General features: G+C 35.0%; 3 protein-coding genes across 3 annotated transcripts; 1 reads left to right on the top strand and 2 right to left on the bottom strand.

Moving 5' to 3' along the window:
• The first annotated feature begins 728 nt into the window (after nt 1–728).
• Nucleotides 729–5525, top strand: LOC147299693 (uncharacterized). Its single transcript, XM_086249072.1, has 6 exons — nt 729–1216; nt 2604–2979; nt 4059–4143; nt 4590–4676; nt 4793–5035; nt 5123–5525. Exons 1-6 carry the CDS (start codon nt 1053–1055, stop codon nt 5197–5199), a joined length of 1032 nt encoding a protein of 343 aa, XP_086105198.1. The 5' UTR covers nt 729–1052; the 3' UTR covers nt 5200–5525.
• A 9338-nt stretch (nt 5526–14863) lies between these two features.
• On the bottom strand, nt 14864–16335 carry LOC147299694 (ubiquitin-like-specific protease 1; the record flags this gene model as incomplete). The annotated part of the gene is made up of 5 exons (XM_086231776.1): nt 14864–15025; nt 15728–15823; nt 15937–16006; nt 16106–16213; nt 16301–16335. Coding segments are annotated over 5 exons (471 nt in total), but the record flags the coding sequence as incomplete, so codon positions are not given.
• A 9-nt stretch (nt 16336–16344) lies between these two features.
• On the bottom strand, nt 16345–18824 carry LOC147299695 (uncharacterized). Its single transcript, XM_086231788.1, has 8 exons — nt 18600–18824; nt 18260–18472; nt 18047–18139; nt 17838–17951; nt 17305–17748; nt 16919–17170; nt 16559–16815; nt 16345–16471 (listed from the first exon to the last, which is right to left on the bottom strand). The coding sequence occupies exons 1-8, from the start codon at nt 18822–18824 to the stop codon at nt 16345–16347; spliced, it is 1725 nt and encodes a 574-aa protein (XP_086087914.1).
• Nucleotides 18825–22827: the final 4003 nt, after the last annotated feature.

Here is a 22827-nt window from a genome sequence, read left to right on the forward strand (position 1 = left end):
ACTTTGCTTTCTTGCATTTATTTTCCTTTTTATTTTAGTCTTCATCAAATAATCACCAACCATCAATCTCTTCAACTAGGTTAGATTTAAAGTAATATAAGTTTAAACTTAAGTGTATCTCTTTTTAAACACTCACTTGGATTCGATCTTGGATTTATACGAACCGTTACTACACAATTCGTATACTTGCGAGAAAATAAACAAATAAAATTTATCAACAAAATACATTAAAATTCATCATATTACATTACAGCAATATTAAATCATAAAAAAAAAACACTATTAAATTTTAAAGACAACAAAATTTAATATAAGAAATTATAATATAATTATATAATATAATTTTTTATTAAACAAGTATAGGGGCAGAGCAATAATGAGGATGATATTACCATACCCACTTAATCAGGGCGGGTCCCCGCAAAGATTTTCGGAGGGGGAGAATTTTGCCATCCCTAAATTGCCATCTTTATTAATAAGATACATGACCATGAATTTTAAGTTTTATTTCTTTGCATATCAGCTGTGTTAATTCTCGCTAATTATTTGCTTTTGCTCACTTTTGAGTCTTTAAGTTTTTAGGACTTTTCAGTAATTATCTTTCCATTAATCAGGCCAGAAAAAAAAAATAATAATAATTCTCTGTGTTAATAATACGGTATTATTAACAATTTAACACAGAGAATACTGAATACCTACAATGCTATCCTAGGTTTTCCTGTACTTTCACACAGCCCAAGGCCCAACCAAGTGAAATAATGGAGAGTACGGCCATACGAGCAAGAGACGTTGCGGTGATTGGTTAAGAACAGACAGTCCTTGTCGCACTTTCTCTTAAGCCCGTAGACTGTCTCTCTTCTTCCCTTTCGATTTATCAGCTAAAGAAAATCTCATCTTTTCGATTTATCAAATCTCATGATTCACCTGACCAAGTAAATTTTCCGGGAAAATAAGAGCGATAAAGTATCAAAGAAGGCTTCGTTTTTTTATTTGATGGTTTTGGTTTGAGGGTGTTTGGGTTTGGATTCGTTTTTGCTCTAGAGGGTTTAACAATGGCGGGAATAGCTTTAATTTTAGATCTATTGAGAAAAAACCCAAGTCTTTATACAGCCCAAAGTTTACACTCTTCTGGGTTTTTCTCAGCCAAAGCCGCTGCTTCTGCTGCAGCTGCCTCTGTAGTTGCCGGAGCCCCTTATGCTTATAAGGCATTATTCGGGTACCTCTCTCTTCTTTTCCAATATGTGTGTATTATGATGTAGTGCGTTGTCATGATATGGAGTGGATTGAGTATTGGATTGGATAATAAGCTATACTGATATTGGATTGGATATTAGACTATACTGATATTGGACTGCTGGATATGGAATTTAGTAGAGACATACACATAGTTTAGGTAAGTGGTATTGCTCATTGGTACATATGTAGGTGATCATTGGAAATTGGTGGGTTGATCATTTAGTTATTTTCCCATTCAGTACACATGTTTGTATGTTGTAGTGGAGTAAGGGGTGTGCTGATATGGGCTATGTTGAGTATGGATTTGATGATACCTGGCAATATTTGTTTCTGGTTTATTCATATGGGTTTGGTATCGACCTATATGGTATGATCAGTTGAGTGTGGATTGACCGTATGGTATTTTTCCAAATGCCCATTTCATGGCAGTTGTAAACTATTACACTACAGGCTTGGTCTGTTTTGTTTGATTTACTTTTGGGTGTATAATGCATATTTGGTATCTTATATGGTTGAAGATGATGAAGAATGTAAACAGATACATATATATATATATATATATATATATATATAGATTCGATTAGGTGTGCATGTTCGTATATACAAATTCGATTAGGTGCGCACCAACGAACATGCGCACCTGTCACCAAGCGCTCGGTGGCTTCACCGAGCGCTAGGCAATGTTTTTTTAACACAGGTGAGCGCTGCTTCCTCCGCCGAGTTTTGAGGGGTAAACCCCCCCATCTTTTCACCCCATCCCTTCCTAGGGTATAAAATAGGTTTGGTGGAGGCATTATGTTAGGGTTTAGCTCTGGGACTTAGCTCTGGTCCCGGAGCTAAACTATAACATAAATGCCGACAAACTGGACCTGAGCTAAACCATAACATAAACACCGACAAACCAGCGGCAAGCGCTCGGTAGCTGCAAAAGTTTGCACTACTGACCGCTCAGCATCAGGTGTGAACGTTCGCACCTGAATGTGTGTGTGTATATATATAGAGAGAGAGAGAGAGAGAGAGAGAGAGAGAGGAGAGAGAGAGAGAGAGAGATTATAGGACTCTTATTCTCGTGTGGGTAAAACAAAATGTTGATCTCAGGACACTAAAGTTTTCTGGGCAATGGGTTTCATTTACCTGTTGTTTAGGTTCATAATCATTCTTTTTTGAAATCATTGCATAATCTTAAAATCAGAAGCATATCCATAATGAGTCTCTACTTTTGTGGTGGCTTGTATTAATTTTGACATTATTACTTCTATTATATATCACTTGAAATTAGTTACTTTCTATATCAGTTTTACCATTACTTTGAAGATTGTTGTTGGCCGAAATTTGACTGCACACTAACTTTTTAGTGCTGCATACAGTAATTTTAGGGTACCAGTTGCCTATTGTGATGCTGGAACAGCATGGTCTGAATCTGAAGATTATGTTTCTAATTTACGAAGTGCATCTCAGAAAATCTTTCAGAATGAGTCTCTGAATAAAATCTTTCAGAACGAGGCCCTGGATTACAGTACCAAGGAGTACAAAATTGAGTTAAAGCCTCTATTCTCAGCTTTTGAATGGAGAGCTCTAACTATGACAACCTTGAGGTCATTTTTAATGTTTTTTTTACCTCTTTTGGAGCCTCGATCAAACTTGGAAGAGGATGATGATGACTTCCTGGAGGACAATCAAGGAGAGCAGCATGTGGATTATGTTGTTCCATTAAAAAAATCGATGATACAAATTGTTCGTGAGGTGAGTTGTTTTTCCTGTTGTCATTGTTGTTTCTATCTTAAATTTGGTTCAACCAAATCTCAATCATACATGACATCCTTCAATTATTTTCTTTAGTTCTATGGCGTTTCTGAACAACGCCTTTTGGAATTAAAAACTGTGACTATCTATTTATACACTTTATTGGTCATAACACCAGAATATGGTATGCTATAGTTTGACTCAAGGTTTTCTCTGCGAAGGACATATTAAGGAATTAAGATATCTCATTGGAAATTTCAATATCCATTGGGTGCTTCATAGCATTAGTTTTTTGGATGCTTTATTGAAATTATGATACTTGTAAATCAGTATGCAGTGCTTGTATGCACTGTGCATCATAAGTAGCGATGGAAGACATTATAAATTTAAGGATCTTTAAGGATTAGACATTAACAGAATTATAGGCTTGGATTTTCACCCTTTTTTTTCTTGCTTGTCTAGTTTTGCTGTTTTACAGATGAGATGCAAGTGTATTTACCACAAGTCGCATTTATTTTGAAAATCTAATTTCATCACAGAACAAGCCAGTTTTGGGGAATGTCATGGACATGTTCCTTACTTATTGAATTAGCACGCAGTTAATTTGCCTTTTGGCATTCACCTTTTGAATCTTTTGTCGTCTGTATTTACTTTTTGGCACACGATAGTTCCTGCCGTTTACAAAATCAAAACATCGTGAACTTTGGTCTTTCAATTGAAATATACTGATAATCAAATAGTTAGCTGCAATTAAATTCCCAAATCCATGCCCCGCTTCTATCTATAAAAGTTTTCCTAAAGGTATTAAAACCTCTCTTTCCCTAATATAATCTTCACCTGAAACAGGGCTAGGGGAATTCTTTTCTTTTTTTAAAAAAAGAAAAAAGAAAAAATGTAATTGCTTAAATAAACATTATACGAAGTTTTTGTATTTCTCAGGCTTGGAACTTATTCTTGTATACAACAAAGCTCTGTGTGTTACAATGTTTCTGAAACAGATGTTTCCATCAATGAATGGAAGTCAACCAGTAACAATGGGGGACTAAGCTAATTGAATTGTATTTTCTATCCCATTGCAGACTACTGTGGTAACTACTAGACGGATTCTAGAAAGAATTTCTGTTCATTATGTTTCACAGAGAATGGCATGGAAACTTCTCAAAGGTACCTTCTTTTCATACTACTTTAAGGGATTATGATAAAAAGTTCATTTGGAGACCACCATGATAAAATAACCCACCTAAAATGTTGGATGTTAATAAGGTCCACCTACTATTGGTGGACCTTTTATCAGGTGGGTTTTTTTAACATTTAAAAAAGTGGGATAATAAGGTGGGTTTTTGTAACATTTTGAAAATAATAGGTGGACCTTTTAAACATCCATTACTTTAGGTGGGTTATTTTGTCATGGGGTCTCCAAAATGGGCTTTTTTATCATAATTCTAATTGTAATCTAGTTTCATTTGAATAGACTAAGAGAAAACAAAAAAGACTTCTAAGGATAGTAGAGATGAGTTTATTTGTAATCAGGAGATGTTTAATTTAATCAACTATCTGTTTTGCTTCCTCAAAATATTGTACAAGCAAGTGACACATGCCCATATGTACAGATGTTCCAAAATCAGCCACAAGGAAAGCTGGAAGAAGAATGCCTACTTTAGTTTTCTTCTTCAGCGTCAGCAGAACAACTTTCAGAGGTGAAATTTTAATACATGTATCCTATAGAAAAAAAAAAAAAAATGTGATTCCATTATTGTTGGTTGTTTGAGCTTTCAATCTCACTGTGCTGTCCATGCTTTATATGTTTGAGCAGGACACTTGCTAGGTGTTGCAGCATCATGGCTCATTCAAGTTGCCATTGAAATCTACCGATCTTTTTCTTGTATGTTAAACTCTAAAGAAGAGGTTGATGAAACTGATACACGAGAACAACTTAAACTTCTTGGGAAGAAGGTTTCAGGTGCTACAATCAGGTGTGGTGCATCACTAGTTTTTGCTTCAATTGGGGCAGGTATTGGTGCCACCCTTGTCCGCCCTTCAGCTGGCCAGTGGATTGGTAAGTGCATTACCAAATTGGTCTGTATCTCGTGGTGTCCATTACGTATGTACGACCTTATCACAATGTGCATGTTTCTTTTTGCAGGCTGTTCTGTGGGAGATTTGGCAGGGCCTGTTATTGTATCATATTGCCTTGAGAAAATTTTCCATGCAGATCTTTGAGCACTGGGGGTAATCTGTCTGACATTCTTTGCACTTGCTTCAAATTTGACTGGTGTACACTAGACAATTTTTTTGGTATGTGATGATAAAGTTCATAACAGCAAGACTACTTGCATGGAATTAATTAAAGCAAGTGTTAAAGAACTTTGACATATTAGGAGTTTTTCCTTTCTGGATTCATATCATTCCCTCTGTTTACAATGAATTTTCAAATAAACTGTATTAAAGAATCATGATTGTCATTAGTTGAACAATGCACTTAATATGCCAATTCTTCTATTGCGTATCTGTGCTGCTGGGAAGAATTCAAGGTTCTATGTTCTATATTGAACTTGGCATTCTGCTGAATGATTTTGGAAATGTATGTTGGGATTGTCTAGCTAAGTTGCATGGCATCTGTATAGCTTCTTTGTGACCACATGAGTGCTCAATCTTGTTGAATTTGTAGTCTCTCTTGCATTTTTTTTTTTTTCTTTTTTGATTGCTATTTGTTCTCAGTAGTATAGGTATGATTTCATTCAAAGTTGAACAAATTTATTCTTTTAGTTTTTAGCATTTTAACTGTAGTTTAAATTTGCATTTTTATGACATTGGATGAAGCAAATAATTAAAAGGTTAACAAAATTTAGTTTCAGTATAGTTCCATTTCACATTTCTGTCATGTTTTTCTGTGTTATTGTAAATAAGATACAGTTCTATGTTTTGGCAACTAATATGATAAAATGTGGAAGATAGAAATAATATGGAAGAAATGAACTTGTGTAAGAATAGTGTGTCGTACATGATCAACATACCGATCAGCATTAGTCTGGCATCCTATCGAGATTGTGTAGGGATACCAATATTGCAAATTAGAAAGTTTTTGTATGGAATTTTTGATATCAATGGGTTTGTATGATAATACAGTGATATTCAAAATTAGAGCTTATCAAAATTTGTATGGTAGAACACTGTCCAATGACCCCTTTTGGTTTAATATGCACATGTACAAAATTGATACCCCGTCTCTCTTTAACCTAACAGGTGATGAGTAACCAATGCTTTATCGTACATCTTCCAAATATTGAATTCTTCACTAATTTCAGTAGTCAATTCACCGCTTTCATTCACTTGAACTTGTGGTGGACATGTCATTGTTCCATCTACAAAACCTAGCAGTCCATGGGATTCAAGTATAGAATCCAACTAGAAACTCCATGGGATGTAGTTGATAGGTTGCAGATGGTTAAATGAAGATAAATGGGTGTCTGAGAGGAAGGTCATTTCTTGATTGAAAGCTTTCAAGAAATGCAGGAAAGAAAAAAGAAAATTGGGGCAAAATAATATGAGCAAGAAAACAAAACAAAGGAAGAAAAACAATTAATTTAGAGGATTGAAGAAGAAACAAAGAATTTAGAAGGATTAAAGAACAGTCAAGATCGAGTTGTGACCCTTAGTCATGGATGCTTTGATACCTTAAAAGAAATCATAAGAAGGTATTTGAGAATACCATGAATTGCTGAATGAAATTGTTCTATTTCATAATGATTCGTGTACAAGCCTTTACAGGATACAAGCCTTCTAGCAAAGACATGCCAAGAAGCATTAAAAATTGTGTTTCTTCATGCCATAAAAATGAGTGATGCTTCAATTCCATGAACCTAATGAATATGTGAAGACATTTACGACCCATTTGTTTGGCCGTAATTCACGTTTGCATAATGCATCACTATGTTCGCATTTTTTATTTTTGTTAAAACATTAATAAAAAAGGTTCATTAATTTCAACTATTAAATTTCAATAACTTTTTAGTTTAGTACCAAAATTAAATAGCATTTTAGATTAGGTACTAGTTGAAAAGTCAAACAAAATAATAAAGTAAAAAGGTATTAGAATTTACAAATATTACATCACATGTCACTATAATAAAAAAATAATAAAAATATTACATTAATTTATACTATATTGTATTTAAAAAAAAATCAATCCAGTCACAACTTAACTGTGACTGTCTTGGTAAATTGAAAGAGACAACTCATACCACTATACTATGTATTATTTTGAGTAAAAATATTGTTTTGACCTTTATTTATACTATATTATAGTATAATTTCTTTAAAAAAAATTCAATTAAGTCACAACTTAATTGTAATTGTCTCACAACTTAGATGTGACTGTCGTTCAGTTATAACTAAATGTGAGTGTTGTACAGTTACAACTAAATGTGAAATTGAGACTACATTAGCAAATTTTCAAAATAATATAAAAGCCAAGGGCAATTTTGTCAAAACCTTATAAATTTTAACTAACATCCATCATATGTGGGGCAAAAGACAAAAATGTCAAATGGAAAAAGGCTCAAATCAAAGGGCCAACATGTTTATGACCTAATCTAAAAAACTAGATTTAAATTTAGTAATTCAATTGAAATATTATATGGTGTTCATGCTATACCAAAAAATTATTAAGATTTGGTATTTAATCCTAATTTTCTATAATAAAAAATTCATAAACAACAGAATATTATTGTTTTGAATTACTTTTCCTCTTATATAATTTTTGGTACAATATATATTTTTGAAAATTATTTGGGTTAATTATTCAGTCAATAAAATATAGAGAATATGGCTTGCCCAAAGTTCAAAATATCGGCCGTGGGGATATTATCGAGACTCCAAAATAAGGAAATATCGACGGAAATATAGATATCGTTATCAATATCGACCGTTTTCCACAAAAACAACAGATATTGGCTTAAAAACACATATTTTTTAAATGAAATTTCAAGAAAAGTTAAATCAATCAGCAATGCATGTATTAAACATATACGTGTCATAAATTAAAGTCTAGATGATAAGTATATGATATGTAAGTGTCATAAAGACTCATAACAGTTTAAGTATATAGCTTATATAATAAACCTATTAGCAATAATTTATTGTATGTAATTGTAAAACTCTAATAAAAAGAAGACATGTCCAATTTACAAATATCAATAAACAATAAAGATCTTAAAATAATAAATAACAACATATAATCAAATATAAACATAGCTATTATAAAAACCAGTATATAAATATAAGTATTATTAAATTAAAAAAGCTCTTAAAATAAATAACAAACATATAATCAAATATAAACATAGCTATTATAAAAACCATCATATAAATACAAGTATTATTAAATTAAAAAAAGAGTCCATTAACTTTACGGTACTCACAACCCAAAAAATTAACCAAAAGTACCAAATCTCACAAATTTAATTTTAACGTAACATCAACCCATCAACAACCATAATTTTAATTTTCAGGTAGCATCAACCCATCTAGAACCACAAATTTAATTTTCAAGTAACATAAATCCACCCACAATCCAAAATAGCTTCAACACTATACAAACAACTTTAATCGTAAAAAAGTTTCAATTTTCACCTACAGTTTCAGTTTTCACCGCAGTTTCAGTTTTGATTCACAATTTCAGTTATGGAGAACACTCTTATAAAGTCACAGTTTCAGTTTTAGTTTGCATTTTTATTTTGCAATTTCAGTTTACAGTATCAGTTCATAATTTTAATATTTTTCTAGATCTGAGTTCTAGATCTGTTGACAAAAAAAAAAAAAAGTTTCAGATCTGCAAAAAAAAAAGAACAAGAAGATGATGAAGAGAGACATAGCGGGGAGATAGAAAGAGAAGAGGAAAAAGAAAGACAAAAAATAAGAAATAAAATGACAATTGACCATATTTCAAAATAAGCTAACTGGCACCCGCTCTTACATGTAATTAATAGTTACCTTGTTGTTAAATAAAATTAATTGGTGCATTAGAGATTAAATATGATGCATAACATGCACCTTATAATAATTAATTCATTAAATGATAATGTAAAATTGAGATATTTAACTAATAAAATTTTTTTTTAAGAAAAACTAGTAAATTTAGAGCCCAAACTTCTAATATTATTTTAAACCCAAAATTAGTGGTAAAAGTTTGAGCCCAAACCAACTAATCAAAAACCTATTATAAGCCATTGGCCAAGAAAAAAAAAAACCATTATAAGCCCAACTGCCCAATACTCATTAATCAATTAAAGATTCATAAAACTAAGCCCAAACCTAACACCCATATACTGTATAACTTATTAACTTGTACGTTATGCCCATTCAAACAAACAGAGAACAAAACCAGCCGTTGTGCTTGAGCGAGAGTGAGACAGAGACAGCGAGACAGAGCAAGACAGAGAGAGCACAAAGCTCACAGCTGCTGATTGAAGGTTCCTGCTCAAATGTTGGGTGCTGAAACTCTCATAAATTGGTGCAATTTATTGAGAGTTTTAGTTTGGGGGTGCAGCCATGAAATCCGAGTCCCTCCAGGCCTCGTCCTACTATCTTGTGTGGGCCTTAGGCCCATTTTGGTCCATGGCGGTGGGCCCGAGATCACCTTTGGCTCAAACGCCTTAACATTGAGGTCAGCTTCCACGATGGCCTCCGAGTCACTGATGCAAAAACATTGGAGATCGTCTCTATGGTTTTAGTTGGAAAAGTCAACAAAAACTTGGTCTCAAGGCTGTTGGGCTTTGCGGTTTGGATGGTCGGCTCGTTACGGCCAGACCTGCCCCAAATGCCGCCAAATTGGGATGTGTCGGGGAGGTGGCGCGTGTGGACCCCACCATTCTCGGGTCAATTGTCAATGATGGGCACATACCGGTGATTGCATCAGTGGCAGCGGACGAGTTCGGCCAAAAGTATAACATCAATGCAGATACAGTGGCAGGTGAGATAGCAGCGGCTTGAGATTATGACTGATGAAGGCGCTCGGACAATGATCACTCGGTAGTTTTTGATGCCAAAGGAAATGGTAATAAGAATGCTATGCAACTTGTTTTGTCTAAGACTCTGGTACTAAATGAACTCACTGTTGCTGTTTTACTACTGGCCAGGTTAATTTCTCTTTGGTTGTAAAAGACAATGAAGCAGAGCAGGCATTCTTTGAGAGGGACGTTGATGGTGAAAGACTTGTTGACTTACATAACAAAAAATTTCAACTCTAATTCACTAGGTTTACCTGCAAGCATTAAAGAAGGGAAGACTATTGCAGTCACAGGAGGATCAGAAGTCAATACAAAGAAGCCTTGTTGTTCTACATCCTGAAGTTGATTATTTCTTATGAGTTTTCCTTTTTGTTGTCCCTTTCCTGTTCCTCAATCCGTTGTGGGTTATTGTTCAACTTATTTTTGTTGCATATTCATTCTTTGAACTATATTTTGTTGTTTGTTGACTGGATTTTGTTCTGTAAGGGGTATTATTTCATTAGGTATATAACAGTGATGATTAGATTGATGGAACACTAAGATAAAGCCTCACAAGGCTTGGATTGTGTTATAGAAATACCTCACAGGTAAGAGACAAATTAATGTTTACCTTTTTACAGAAAGCTTGCCTTTGAAATATTCAATTAATGGACTTGGTTTGATAGAGTCATGGAGGTTACCTGCATAAATTCCTGCCAAGTCTTATGCCTACAACTTTGGCTCTTAAGTCACTAAAAATAATTTTGAGCTCCTTTTGGTAGAAGGCAAAAGTTTAGTTCGCTCCGTGCTCTTTGCCTAGCTGCCGTGTTTTTGAGCGGGAAACCTTTTGAGCTGTATGTTAGATTGTTTAAGGGGTATAAACCTCCTTGTCCTTGGACCAAAAGAAAAACCCTGTTGGTCCTGGAAAGTAAGGCCAATACTTGATTCAAAGCAAGTAGGGATTGTTAATGTGATTTTTCAATAGCATTGCTGCGTTGAAGATATTTGAACTGGTTGGATATCAGCTCTTACTCATTGACCACTTTGGATTTCCAATTTCAGGTTAGGACCCAAAGCAAAGAAAATGAGAATGAATGGATACAAGAATTAAAGAAAAGTATATACAAATATGTAAGAGTACAGACCAAATGTTAGAGGCTTAAAGCCTAAGCACCTATGTGCCTGAAACACAACAATTCCTTATTCTTTGGCCTAAATTATAATCCTTGGAATTCAAATTGTTTCTTATGTGGAAGACCTACATCTTTCACAATGTTGCAAAAGAAAAGAGAGATCAGGACTCACAAATAATATTTAGCATGAGCGCACAACACAAAGTAGTTTGCATATATAAATTCTTCAGTTTTATTTTTCAATTTTTTTAATTCACATAAGGATTAAGTGGAAATTGGTGAACAATTGAGGGGGTCCATTTAGAATTTCCCAAGATCATGGCCTCTCAAAAAGACGCCAGGCTTCAGCCATCAGGTGAAGTCCTCGGTGTTGCCGTCATCTAAAGTTGTCACTTTCTGTTATCGTTGTCATTTCAAATCTTAAAAAAGTTGCTTATTCTGTTGAGATATTCTTCATTCTTTATTAGTGACAAAAAAAAAAAAAGTTTTCTATTATGTTATCGTTGAATAAATTTTTTTATTTTTTAAAATATTATTTTTTTTACTTGTGCAAAAAATATGAAAATACTTCTGTCACGTTAGCAGATAACGGTTTCACTAATAGAAAAACTAACGAAGGTATTATTTTGACACAGAATATATGAAAGTTAAGGTACTTTTTTGCAAGTTTTCAAAGTTTGAATACTAACTTGAAACAATACGTAAAATTGAGATATTAAAATGTAATTTGCTCTAACATTAAGAATAAGTCAACATAATAAGCATGGCACACTTCCCGAATAGATCCTAAATGAAACCGAAACCAAATTCAAGCCCACAGTTTTTTAAAATCTTATCTAAGCTTAATCGAGTACACAGATTCTAGGCCACAATTTCTTTAAAACCACCATTCTGGAACGTTCAACTTCATCTATAAAATGGCGATAGGCTCATTAGTATGTATGTACACAATTACAAACAAGCCATATATTCTTCTCTAATTATTAGGTTTTGGTATCCAGATAGAAAATGGTGATTGCTTCTGAGGCATCTGAAGCCTAAGATGAAGAGAAAGATGGTGATACTTTGAAGAGGCTAACATACATTCTAAAATATTGGACCAATGATTTACCAAAGGTATATATTAACGTCATTTTCTCTAGCCAATTTTCTCTAACTTGTGACATTGTCAATAGTACGTAGTTCTTAGAGTACTGATTTCACACTTATGTTTCAAACGATTAATATAATTATATTTTCTTTTTATGGAAATCAATTTTAACATAAAATAAAATTAGAAAATTTATTTTAGGGGTGTTAAAGATCCAATCCAATTTGCCCAAACTGACCAATCCAATCCAATTTGATCAGTTTTGACAATTTTGGCAAACTGGATTGGATTTCAAAATTCAAAATCTATTGGATTGGACGACGGATTTGCTAATGAAAATCCAATTGAATTGAATCGAATGTTGTATCATTTCATACTTTGGTCTTCTAGGCATTCAAAAGTGTAAATAGTGAGTAATTTTAATCCTTTGGCAAAATTTAGTTTGGTATACTAAATATCAAAACACTTTTCCTTAGAATTGAACTTCCATTTCATGTATAATTTTATGAAAATTTCTTGGTACATTTGATTTGTTGATAATTTTTCTGTGTTCCAATTATTTTTCCCTTCATTAAAAAAACGATGATCCAATTCAATGTCAATTGGATCGGATTGAATTGGATTCGATCTAACCTCATATTAGTTTGGATTTGATTGCAAAATCTACAATCTAATATATATTGGATTAGATACAGATTTTCTAAAAATTAATGGTTTAGATTTGACGAACATCGCTTATTTATTTCACATGATATACAATTTTATAAATGTTGATGATAAAATATTATTTTTTCAAATCTATAATACTATCAGTTCTATTATTTCTTACTTTTTCTTCTTTCCCTTTCTATACTAACTCTCTCTATGCTTTTAGTGACTTGTGACTTGTTTTACTCTTTTCCATATTATATTGTGTCTCAATTTGGCATTGTGTAAAAGACACATCAACAAGATCTATCGTGTTCAAATCAGAGAATTCATTTTTTATATCAACTATGAACATTTACGATATCGAATGGTGAGTACATACTGATTTATCACCTAATTTGTAATCCAAAGTATATATGTTTTATAAATGCTTTATAGCAATAAAATAAGAAAAAATGATCGAATTTGTGGTCGACACATGAGAAATTCCACGAAAATGCAAATTTGGGAAAAAGGCATACCAACCCAGAAACTCGAAAAATAAAAAACAAACAAGGAAACTAGCAAATCTGAAATTGAAATGTTTTAACAGAGATTTGATTAATCAAAAGTTAGTGTAGTTCAACTTTCATCTTACCTTCAATTAATTTGTCTAAAATTAATGTTGAAAACTTCAGGTCACAGCATTTAAAAGAAAGGCCAGTGCTTCAGTTCCTCCATTTCTTTCACTACGCCAAATACCCCCCTTATATATCAGTGAATAACTGATGTCTTTTCATGTTTTCGGGCGATGTCTAGGCAGGCGATGTCTAATGTACTTACTTAAGATATCGGTTTTACACTGATATCTAAAATGAGTTTAGACATCTTTTTTATTTAAATTCTGATGTCCAATGGTCCCTTTAGATATCCGTTTTCCAATTTTCTGGAGCGTTAAGATTCTGAAACTGATATTAAAGACAATAAAGACATCGTTAAATACTATGTAAATGATCTAAAATCTGATTTAGACATCCGTTCTCATATATTTATCGATATGAAAAACCCATTAAATGTATTTTTTTATGATTTCCACATCATATTTTATGTGATTTTTGATATGTTAACTAGTTTAGATATCATTTAATTCTACAATAACAGATCTATATATTATGTTACATATCGGTTTTTGTGATGTAAATGGATGTTTGAAAGTACCTAAAACATCTGTATTTGATATGTAACTAATATAAAAGACCATGTTGGACATCGGGTTTGTTAATAATTATTGATATTGTAATGTTACTTAGATATTGGTTGTTTTTGGTAAACTGATATTTATACTATTTTATATTTCTGTGTTTTAACATAAACTGATATGAAATGTTATCTTAGATATCGTTTTATACTCCTATAATTGATCTACATAGATTTTTGAATGTATCGAAAACATCTGTATTTGATATATAACTGATATAAAAGACCATTTTGGACATCATGTTTTTTATATTTACTGATATTGTAATGTTACTTAGATATTGATTTTTTTAACATAAACTGATATAAAATTTGTACTATAATGTCACTGTTATTATCGAATTTGTACTACAAATTTACATATATATAAGCCTGAAATTGGTGCAATCTCAATCCATTCCATTACCATTAATTCCAACATATATCCAATACAAGTATTCCAAGACTTTCCAAAAAAGGATTACACATTGCACCAAAATATGGAGCATATATCCATAATGAATTACATCATCCCATCCTAGCTAGTATCTAAATTAAGCTAGCATCCCTTTACAAAAACCAATAATCAGCCCATGCACTTGCACAAAAATAGGTGCATGATTCACCACTTCTAAAGGCTGCCTTCATTTACAAAATATTAATTGGCAGCACTTGTTACCTTTCTTCACACAAAAAATGCCAACACCTGGTTATATATAATTCAGCTTCAATATTCACACAAAAATGCCAATGTCTAACACATGTTCTAAGCTTCCTTGACAAAAAATTGGCAAATATGGCAGCACTACTAGCTAGCTTCTAAAACTTATCCACAAAATGTCCAAACCCCACATACCAACTCCATCTGTCATCCACTGAATATAATTGGCAGAAAAAAAGTTGCCCCATTCAATCCGGATCTGATCAAGTTGCTCTTGTGTGTAACTGGTTCCCTTTTTATTCGGATTAGTCCACTGGAAACATTTAAAACAGAAGGCACCAAGTCAATTACAAACAGTAAATAAACCTAACATATATAAATATGAGGCATAAGGCTGGGCCATGCTATAATTAAGCCCAATCAAGTTGAAAGACAACTAGTAATTAAAGTGTTCAAACTAAGCTTGGCCATGTTATAAGGCTGCATACAGTATCACCAAGACATATATGCAATATAGCTATTCAAATAGTGAAGGCAGAGGCGCATAAAGTTATAAGCCTACATGCTATCAAAGTCACCTAGACATGCAATATTTGAAATAAAGCTGGCAGGACTATCAGACATCCAATAGGTATGTAGATCCAATAGGTATGTAGATCCAATTGAACTTCAAATGAAAAATGCAAAGTAGTAGTCCCAAATCCATAAATACCATAGTTCCTATCTGTGCAATCAGTTATATATGTATATACATCTTCCATTCAATGGACCAGCAATCATTTATCCTGCATTTTGCATAAATTAAATAATGATGAAGGCAGACTTCCAAACATATCCAATATTTAGCCAATCAAACATCCAAAAGCCAACAATCCATTAACTATATACATTGACCAGTCCTAGGTAGGTACCAATCATTAGCTTGCATTTTTAATGCAAAATGAAAGATTGACAAAACACTACACACAAAAACTCACAAGTGATCCAATAAACAAAGAGTCAATTGGATTCCTACCTTGGTCTCAAATCCCAGGTTCGTGTCCTCGATGATCTCCTTCATATACATCATCACATAGTAACCACATTCCACCCCACCAGGTTGTTTAGGACACTACACAAAATCAGAATCCAATTAATGACATGCAGATGGTTATTATGCATGATGCTTCCAATGATAGAAATATTTGTAAAAACAAACCACTAGATTAAATAATATATACTTACAGAAAGATGCTTCCACTGTATTGTTTTCCGACTGTTCCTACCCGTAAGTACATTAAATTGTCGAATGGCACTAATATATCAACAAAATATCAGTATGTTTAAATTACAATATATGTAACCAAATTTGCAATGCATTTTAATGATTTAAAATGGCAAAAAAGCAACTCACGTGTTGACAACTTCCTTCCAGTCTGCGTCCTGGTTCAGTTTTGGAAGAGGGTCCAACACAAATATCGTGTCTTTGTCTTCATTGATAATTGTCAAAATCCAGTGCGAGCTAAGAGAAAAAATGATAATAAGCATGCATAGATTAAGGCAGCAGAACATAGACTCAAAGTCAGTTTAACCAAATTAAAACCCTTACCCAGCATTGTACGGCACTAAGAAGACACGATCACATTTTCTTTGCTAAAAGCGTTCTGCTAAGTAGGTTGATCTACGCTCTGCATTTCCTACTCCTTTAGATATGCGTGCCGGATCCACAAAAGCAACCATTTCAACCATGTTTGTATCCACAAGCTTATCAAATAGGTGCCTATTCATATAAGTGAATTATTTTAAATCACAGCGTTTTAAAAGGGCAACAAAATATTTAAACATTTTGAACGATTCCCTAAATTACCTCATGTACACAACTATGCACGAGGCTGATAATTCTGACATCTCCATAAGGGAAGTAATATCCTCTCTCAGGATATAAAGTCGTCGGACAGCTCCAAACACTTGTTCATCTATGTCAGTTGTGAGAGCCTTTCCAGATGTAGCCATCGCCTCCCTCGCGAAACGATACAGCAGCTTGCATTCGCTAGGAACTTTCTTCCCAAGGTCATCTTTCTTGAATAACTCCTTCACCATCATAGGAACCTGCCTTGTTTGTTTCTATGGTGTCAAATACAAACACGCAGTTTTGAGTCTTTAGATCAATATTCATGAAGTGTATACTTGGCACTTAAAAAAATTACAGTAGGGAGAGTTTAATTACCTTCACCTGCTGAACGATAATAAGTTCCCTCGGCCAAGCCACATGGCTTCCAACTGCTTGACCAACATTTACCAACTCGTCACCCATAGGAATTGGAAGCAAAGCAGCCACATTAGTGGCCATGTCAATTGAAACCCGCAAGCAGTCCTTTGCCAAAGGAACACCATGTATGGTCTCAGATTTCATCTCAACGACAGTACCATATGCGAAAATGTTGTTGATGGATCCCACTGCCAGCATGCATGATTTCCCCTAAAAATAGATGACAAATGTCTCATAACCATAAAAGTCCAATACTGTGAGCTAAATGTCGCATAACCATGAAATTGAAGTCTGCTAGATAGATGTATGTCATATGAAAATATTAGCAATTAATGGTTCATTACCTTCAATGTGTCTGCATTATTTGTATCTTCCATATCCAGCCCCACTTCCACTTGCACTTTCAGATTTTGTTTATCCTCAGTATCTGGTTGCAGATCCACATACTTAGCTTTGTCCTCATAAAAGCAGCTTGCTTTATCGGACACCATACCTTGACCTTGAACAATATTGGGTGTCACCGGTTCCTTCCCAGCACCCTTTTCCTCTAACTTTTGAATCCTCTTCAATAAATCTTGATTTTCCTTTTTCAGAATGGCCAACAACTCATTCTTCGAAATCGTATCCCTCGCTTTTCTCGGAATGTTGAAGTAAGTTGAAAGGTTGACATTCCCCCCAACAGCTCTTACTCGACCAGAATGCTCGGGAGTCTCCAAAGCCATTGTTAGAATATCCTTAGAACCCTCTATCTTCAGCTCCCCTTTATTCTTTTTTTCCAACAACTCATCCTGCAAAAATTAATTTATCAGTTTAATTACAATAATAGCAATCACTTAGGCAATCTTAATTTACACTTGGTCATATATATGCTGCTTACAATGACTTTGGCAACCACTGCCACTTCATCATCCACCTTCCCATTCTTGTCTTCACGAGCTTTCTTCCATAGGAGGGAACGGTCCATCTCATCTTCCCCAACATTTTGCTTCCTCTATCCATATATACAACCAGCAAGTTAGACCAATTATTAGTGAGCAATTAATCAAAAGCAAAGAGAAGACAGTTTATTTATGGAGGAGCTTGTACCAAGTCTTCCTGCAACCCAATGTAGCCCTTGCGCGATAGTTTATGATGATATTTTCGCTTGCCTGTTATTTGTTTGTGAGCTTCATGTTTGGCCTGCAGTTAGAAGAAGAAGTTGGGCAAACCTTTAAGGACAAAGTCATAGGTAAATCACACAATTATACATATCCATCATTAATGCAATATCTAACCACCAGAGGTGTTTAACATAAATACCAGAAAGTCATCTGTAAGCCTGGTAGCCACAAAAGTTGTCCATTGATCTTTTTGAATGAACTCATACACCTTGGGTGGGGTTTCTAGTGCTTTCGGATCGTCCTTGTACGGCAAAATGAATTTTTTTGTTAATGCAGTCTTGAACGATCTCCACTTGCTGCCAGCAGAAGCCAACACCATTTTTCTGCTTGTAGGGTCAAGATCAAATGCACCCTACAACCAACACCACATTGGTGAGACATCAAGGTCACATAAAACATATATATGTATCTATAAATATGGTTAAATATACAAAATTGAAGCCTATTTAATAATTAAGTAAGGTTAAGATCTACATTACCTGCACCTCTTCCCATATTTTTTGCTTTAGATTTTTATCCACTTTCGGCCACATTTCATCAGTGATGGGCACTATGGTTCGGGTCACAACCCCTATGTAGGAAGCTAGTACTGGACGCGTTGCTCCTACTGGAACCCCATGCGGACTGTACTCCACCTTCAGCTTTTTTCCTAAAGCTTTTCTCACGAGCATGTCATGCATCTTTGTTGAACCACGAGAGGACATGCTACCCTCCGCAGCAGTAATGGTCTCCCCTGAGGTCAAGCAATCCTTGCTTGTATATGCTTCATTACTCTTCCCTGCTGATACCTTCTAGGATTGTGATGACTTGACAGCTTTCTTCTCTGTGACAGCTTTCTTTGGTGTGGCAGCTTTCTTTGGAGTGGCAGCTTTCTTCGGTGTGGCAGCTTTCTTCGGAGTGGCAGCTTTCTTTGGTGTGGCAGCTTTCTTCGACTTGGCTGTTGACTTGGCATTGGATTTGACAGCAGCTCTTTTCTTTCTTATTGGTGTAGCCATGTTCGCTGTCTAACTGTTGAAACTAACAAGTGTTAGGACAAAAAATATACAAAGATAGATTAAGAAATATATGGATAATTTTGTTGGCATTTAGAACCTTTTAACATAATCAAATTACATAACATTTTGGGGACAATAAAGTCTGAATATCATACCATTAACACTTAACACAAGTTACATAAATACATTTATAGTTACATGAATTAATCCTTTGCTTTCTTGGAGTAATCAATCCAAATACCCTCACAATTATCTCTCTTGTATGTGCCAACTTCCTCACCCAAGAGATCATCAAAATCATCAACAGATGGTAGTCCATTGCTAAATGATTGGTGGTCAAACTGACAGGACCGCCCCCAGATTCCACCCTGAAACCCGGAGAGGTCCTGCGGGAATCCAAATTCAAGGAAAATCCTACCGAAAATTCGGCAGAACCTCCCCTAAAAATGGACTAACCCAGAAACTTCTAAACCTGTTAAAAAGCACTTCTAAGTCTTTCAGCCACCTCTACCACAAGCAAATAAAGGGTCTCGGACCCACTTAAACCTTAGGAGTTGTTATCAGAGCCACTAATCATTTACAATAAGTTTTTACAAAAATAAACATAGCGCCTATAGGGACCAGGAATAAAAAATGGATGCTTTACCTCGACGCGTTTGGCTCGACCTCCACCAACGCTACTACCTGGGGGGACAATTTAAGACAAAACAAGAAAACGGTGAGATAGGCTCAGTGAGTGGACAGTTAAATGGAGATGAAAATCAAAGATTTAAATATCTTTTCAGAAAAACCCTTTTTCACATGTTTAACTCTAAAACCTTAGAATGTTCTTTGAAATCCCCCAGTTTTTAAAACCATTTCTCAGTGAAATAATAAAATATGAAGTTGAAAATCAAACTTTGAAATCCAAGTTCTCAAACTGAAATCGATATTGTCAATTTATAAATAAATAACTTGAGCTGAAAACTTTCTTTTCAAACATTCTCAATATATTGAAATTCAATAAAACTGTTCAACTGAAACCGTCTTACTTAAAACCTTTTTGCTGCCATAAACTCATCACTTAAAATACTTAACAGTTAAAAACACACACCAGTCAGATACCCATAGAATCTGTCATACATGCGCAGAGCCGAGGATCTGTCATACGCATGCAGAGCCATAAATAATCTGTCATACATGCGCAGAGCCGAGAATCTGTCATACGCATGCAGAGCCACAAATAATCTGTCATACATGCGCAGAGCCGAGAATCTGTCATACGCATGCAGAGCCACAAATAATCTGTCATACATGCGCAGAGCCGAGAATCTGTCATACGCATGCAGAGCCACAAATTCTGTCTTACGTGCACGCAGAGCGGCCCCCAAAGGGCGAAGCATCCCGACACACGGCCCAAAGCCTATATGTGCATCGTGATGGGTCCCAAAGACCTTTTAAATCTGAAACCTGAAGGGTACTGTAAAGGTGGTTTGAAAACCATTTTTTTATATCTCAATGCCACGTAAAATAATTTCTTAAAAAAATGAAAAGTCCCAATGAGATTCTCACACCTTTTGCTATCAACTCAAGGCTTTCTCAAAACTTTGAAATCGATTTCCTTTCAATAAATTATTGTATAAATCACTTTTGAAATCGTACATCTCTATCGACTCTTAAAACCACATTTATTCGTCAATCTCGTATGAAAAATCATTTAATAAAACTTAAAGTAAGAACATTAGTCAAACTAACGGAAATGTAAACTTTGGAAATCATAATCACTTATAACAAATTCAACCCCAAAATATTTTACTCAATCCATACTCAAATAAAACTCGGGATAAGCAAATAAATTCAACCATAAAATAAACAAAATGTTTTTAAAACAAAAGTCCACTCACAGTGAGGAAATCTAACTTCGATCCTCCTCCGGATCGTCACGAGCCCCGGTCGTCTCACCTATAAAATAAACAAATAAAAATACTATTAGTCCCGCCACAAAGACATCAAAGTGGGTGCTAAACCTAATGTCTCACTCGATTCTCGTTCAATGACCACGAATTTTAACATGCCCAAATTAAAATCCGTAAACGCCTCCTCATATCCCAAAAGCTTCGCGGCTCAACCCAACGTCACATACACTTCTAGAATCAAACCGGAAATTAAGAGGACTAGCATAAGACTTATATCGGTCGAAAGCTCATCTTAGAGAAATTTCGACAACAACAAAGTCTCACTTTTTGCGCCCCAAACAAATTTCGACTTCTCCAACCACACTCGACGCAGCCATGATTAAACCCACTCAACAATCGCCTTAAAAATAAATTTACAACCACGAAATGACAACGGGTTTTCGAAATCACAGCGGGTGCCACCCAAAGTGGCTGCCCCAAATCCAAATTTTAACTAAAATACCAAATTCATCAAATCTACTCCAACCTTCAATTCTAAACAATAATTGGGGTTCCTAGGGATGAAATTTATCCAAAACCAACACCAATTAACAACCCCCAATTCAGAACTCAAAGAAATTCGAAATGCCCCTATAATCCAAAAATTTAAGTTCCCAAATTTAAAGTCTTGAACCACAAAACCAGAAGAAATTGAAAGCCCAGAGGAAAAGGAAGAAGACCCACTTACAAGGGAGGTGATTGGCGCCGGAGTTCAACCCAAAATTTGGCGAAACAGAGGGGAGCCAATTGCTGGGTTTTTTGTGCGCACGGGCTGGGCTAGCTGGAGGCGGAGCTGGCGAGCTAGCAGGCGTTGGGGAGGCACGCCGGTGACCTCAGGTGGCTGAAGATGGCTGGGCGAAGAGATGGGCGGCGGCTGAGTGATGGACGTTGGCTGATGTGCAGGGCTTGGTGGCGCACAGAGAAAGTGAAGAGAGAGAGAACACGGGGAGAGAGAGAGAGTAGGCTCGGGGGGTGGTGGTCGGCGCCTGGGGGGCGTTTGCCGGAGCCAGGGGCTGGCCGGTGATGGTGAGTGGGGGTGGTTGGGTGGTGCGCGCAGGGGAGAGGGTGCGGAGGAGAGGGAAAACCGAGAGAGAGAGTGCGGGGAGAGAGAATAAATAGAGGGAGAGAGAAAGTTCTAGAGAGAGAGAGAGGAAGTTGTGGAAAAATCTAGAGAGAGAGAGGAAATCTGATTTTTAAAACCCACTTTTATAAATTTACAACATTGCCTCCCACTTTAAACGCCTATATATTTCAAACCGTAACTCGGATTGGCGCGTGCCGCGTGTCTATGAAATCGTGAGATCGAAACCTATCTACCGGACCCAAAGTCAAAATCGAAAACCCATTCATTTTAAAAGTCAACTTTTGGTCATGCTTAAATTAAAACAAAAATAAATAAATCAAAACTTTAAATCAAAACTCTTTTTATTTTCCAAATAAATCTCAAAATCTTTAAAATACAATCCAACATCTTTTATAAACCTCTTAAAAACATAGTTAAATAAAAATTTAAATTTCTAGTGAAAATTTGGGTCGGGTTGTTACAACCTTCCCCCCTTAAAAAAATTTCGTCCTCGAAATTTAGTAGAAAATTTTAATTTAAGTGAATTGTAGTTGCAACTTTTTATTGCCCAAAAATCAAACCTCCTTTCAGCAACCATATATTAAAATATGCGTGAATTTAGTAAGGATATTTAAACTTAGGAAATCGCTCCACAACGAACCTAAATAAATTTAGTAAGCCTCAAAAACAAAAACTTGAAAATTTGGTGGAAACG

The sequence above is a fragment of the Dryas octopetala genome, chromosome 1, assembly GCF_963921425.1.
Source record: "Dryas octopetala chromosome 1, drDryOcto1.1, whole genome shotgun sequence".
Taxonomy (NCBI): domain Eukaryota; kingdom Viridiplantae; phylum Streptophyta; class Magnoliopsida; order Rosales; family Rosaceae; genus Dryas; species Dryas octopetala.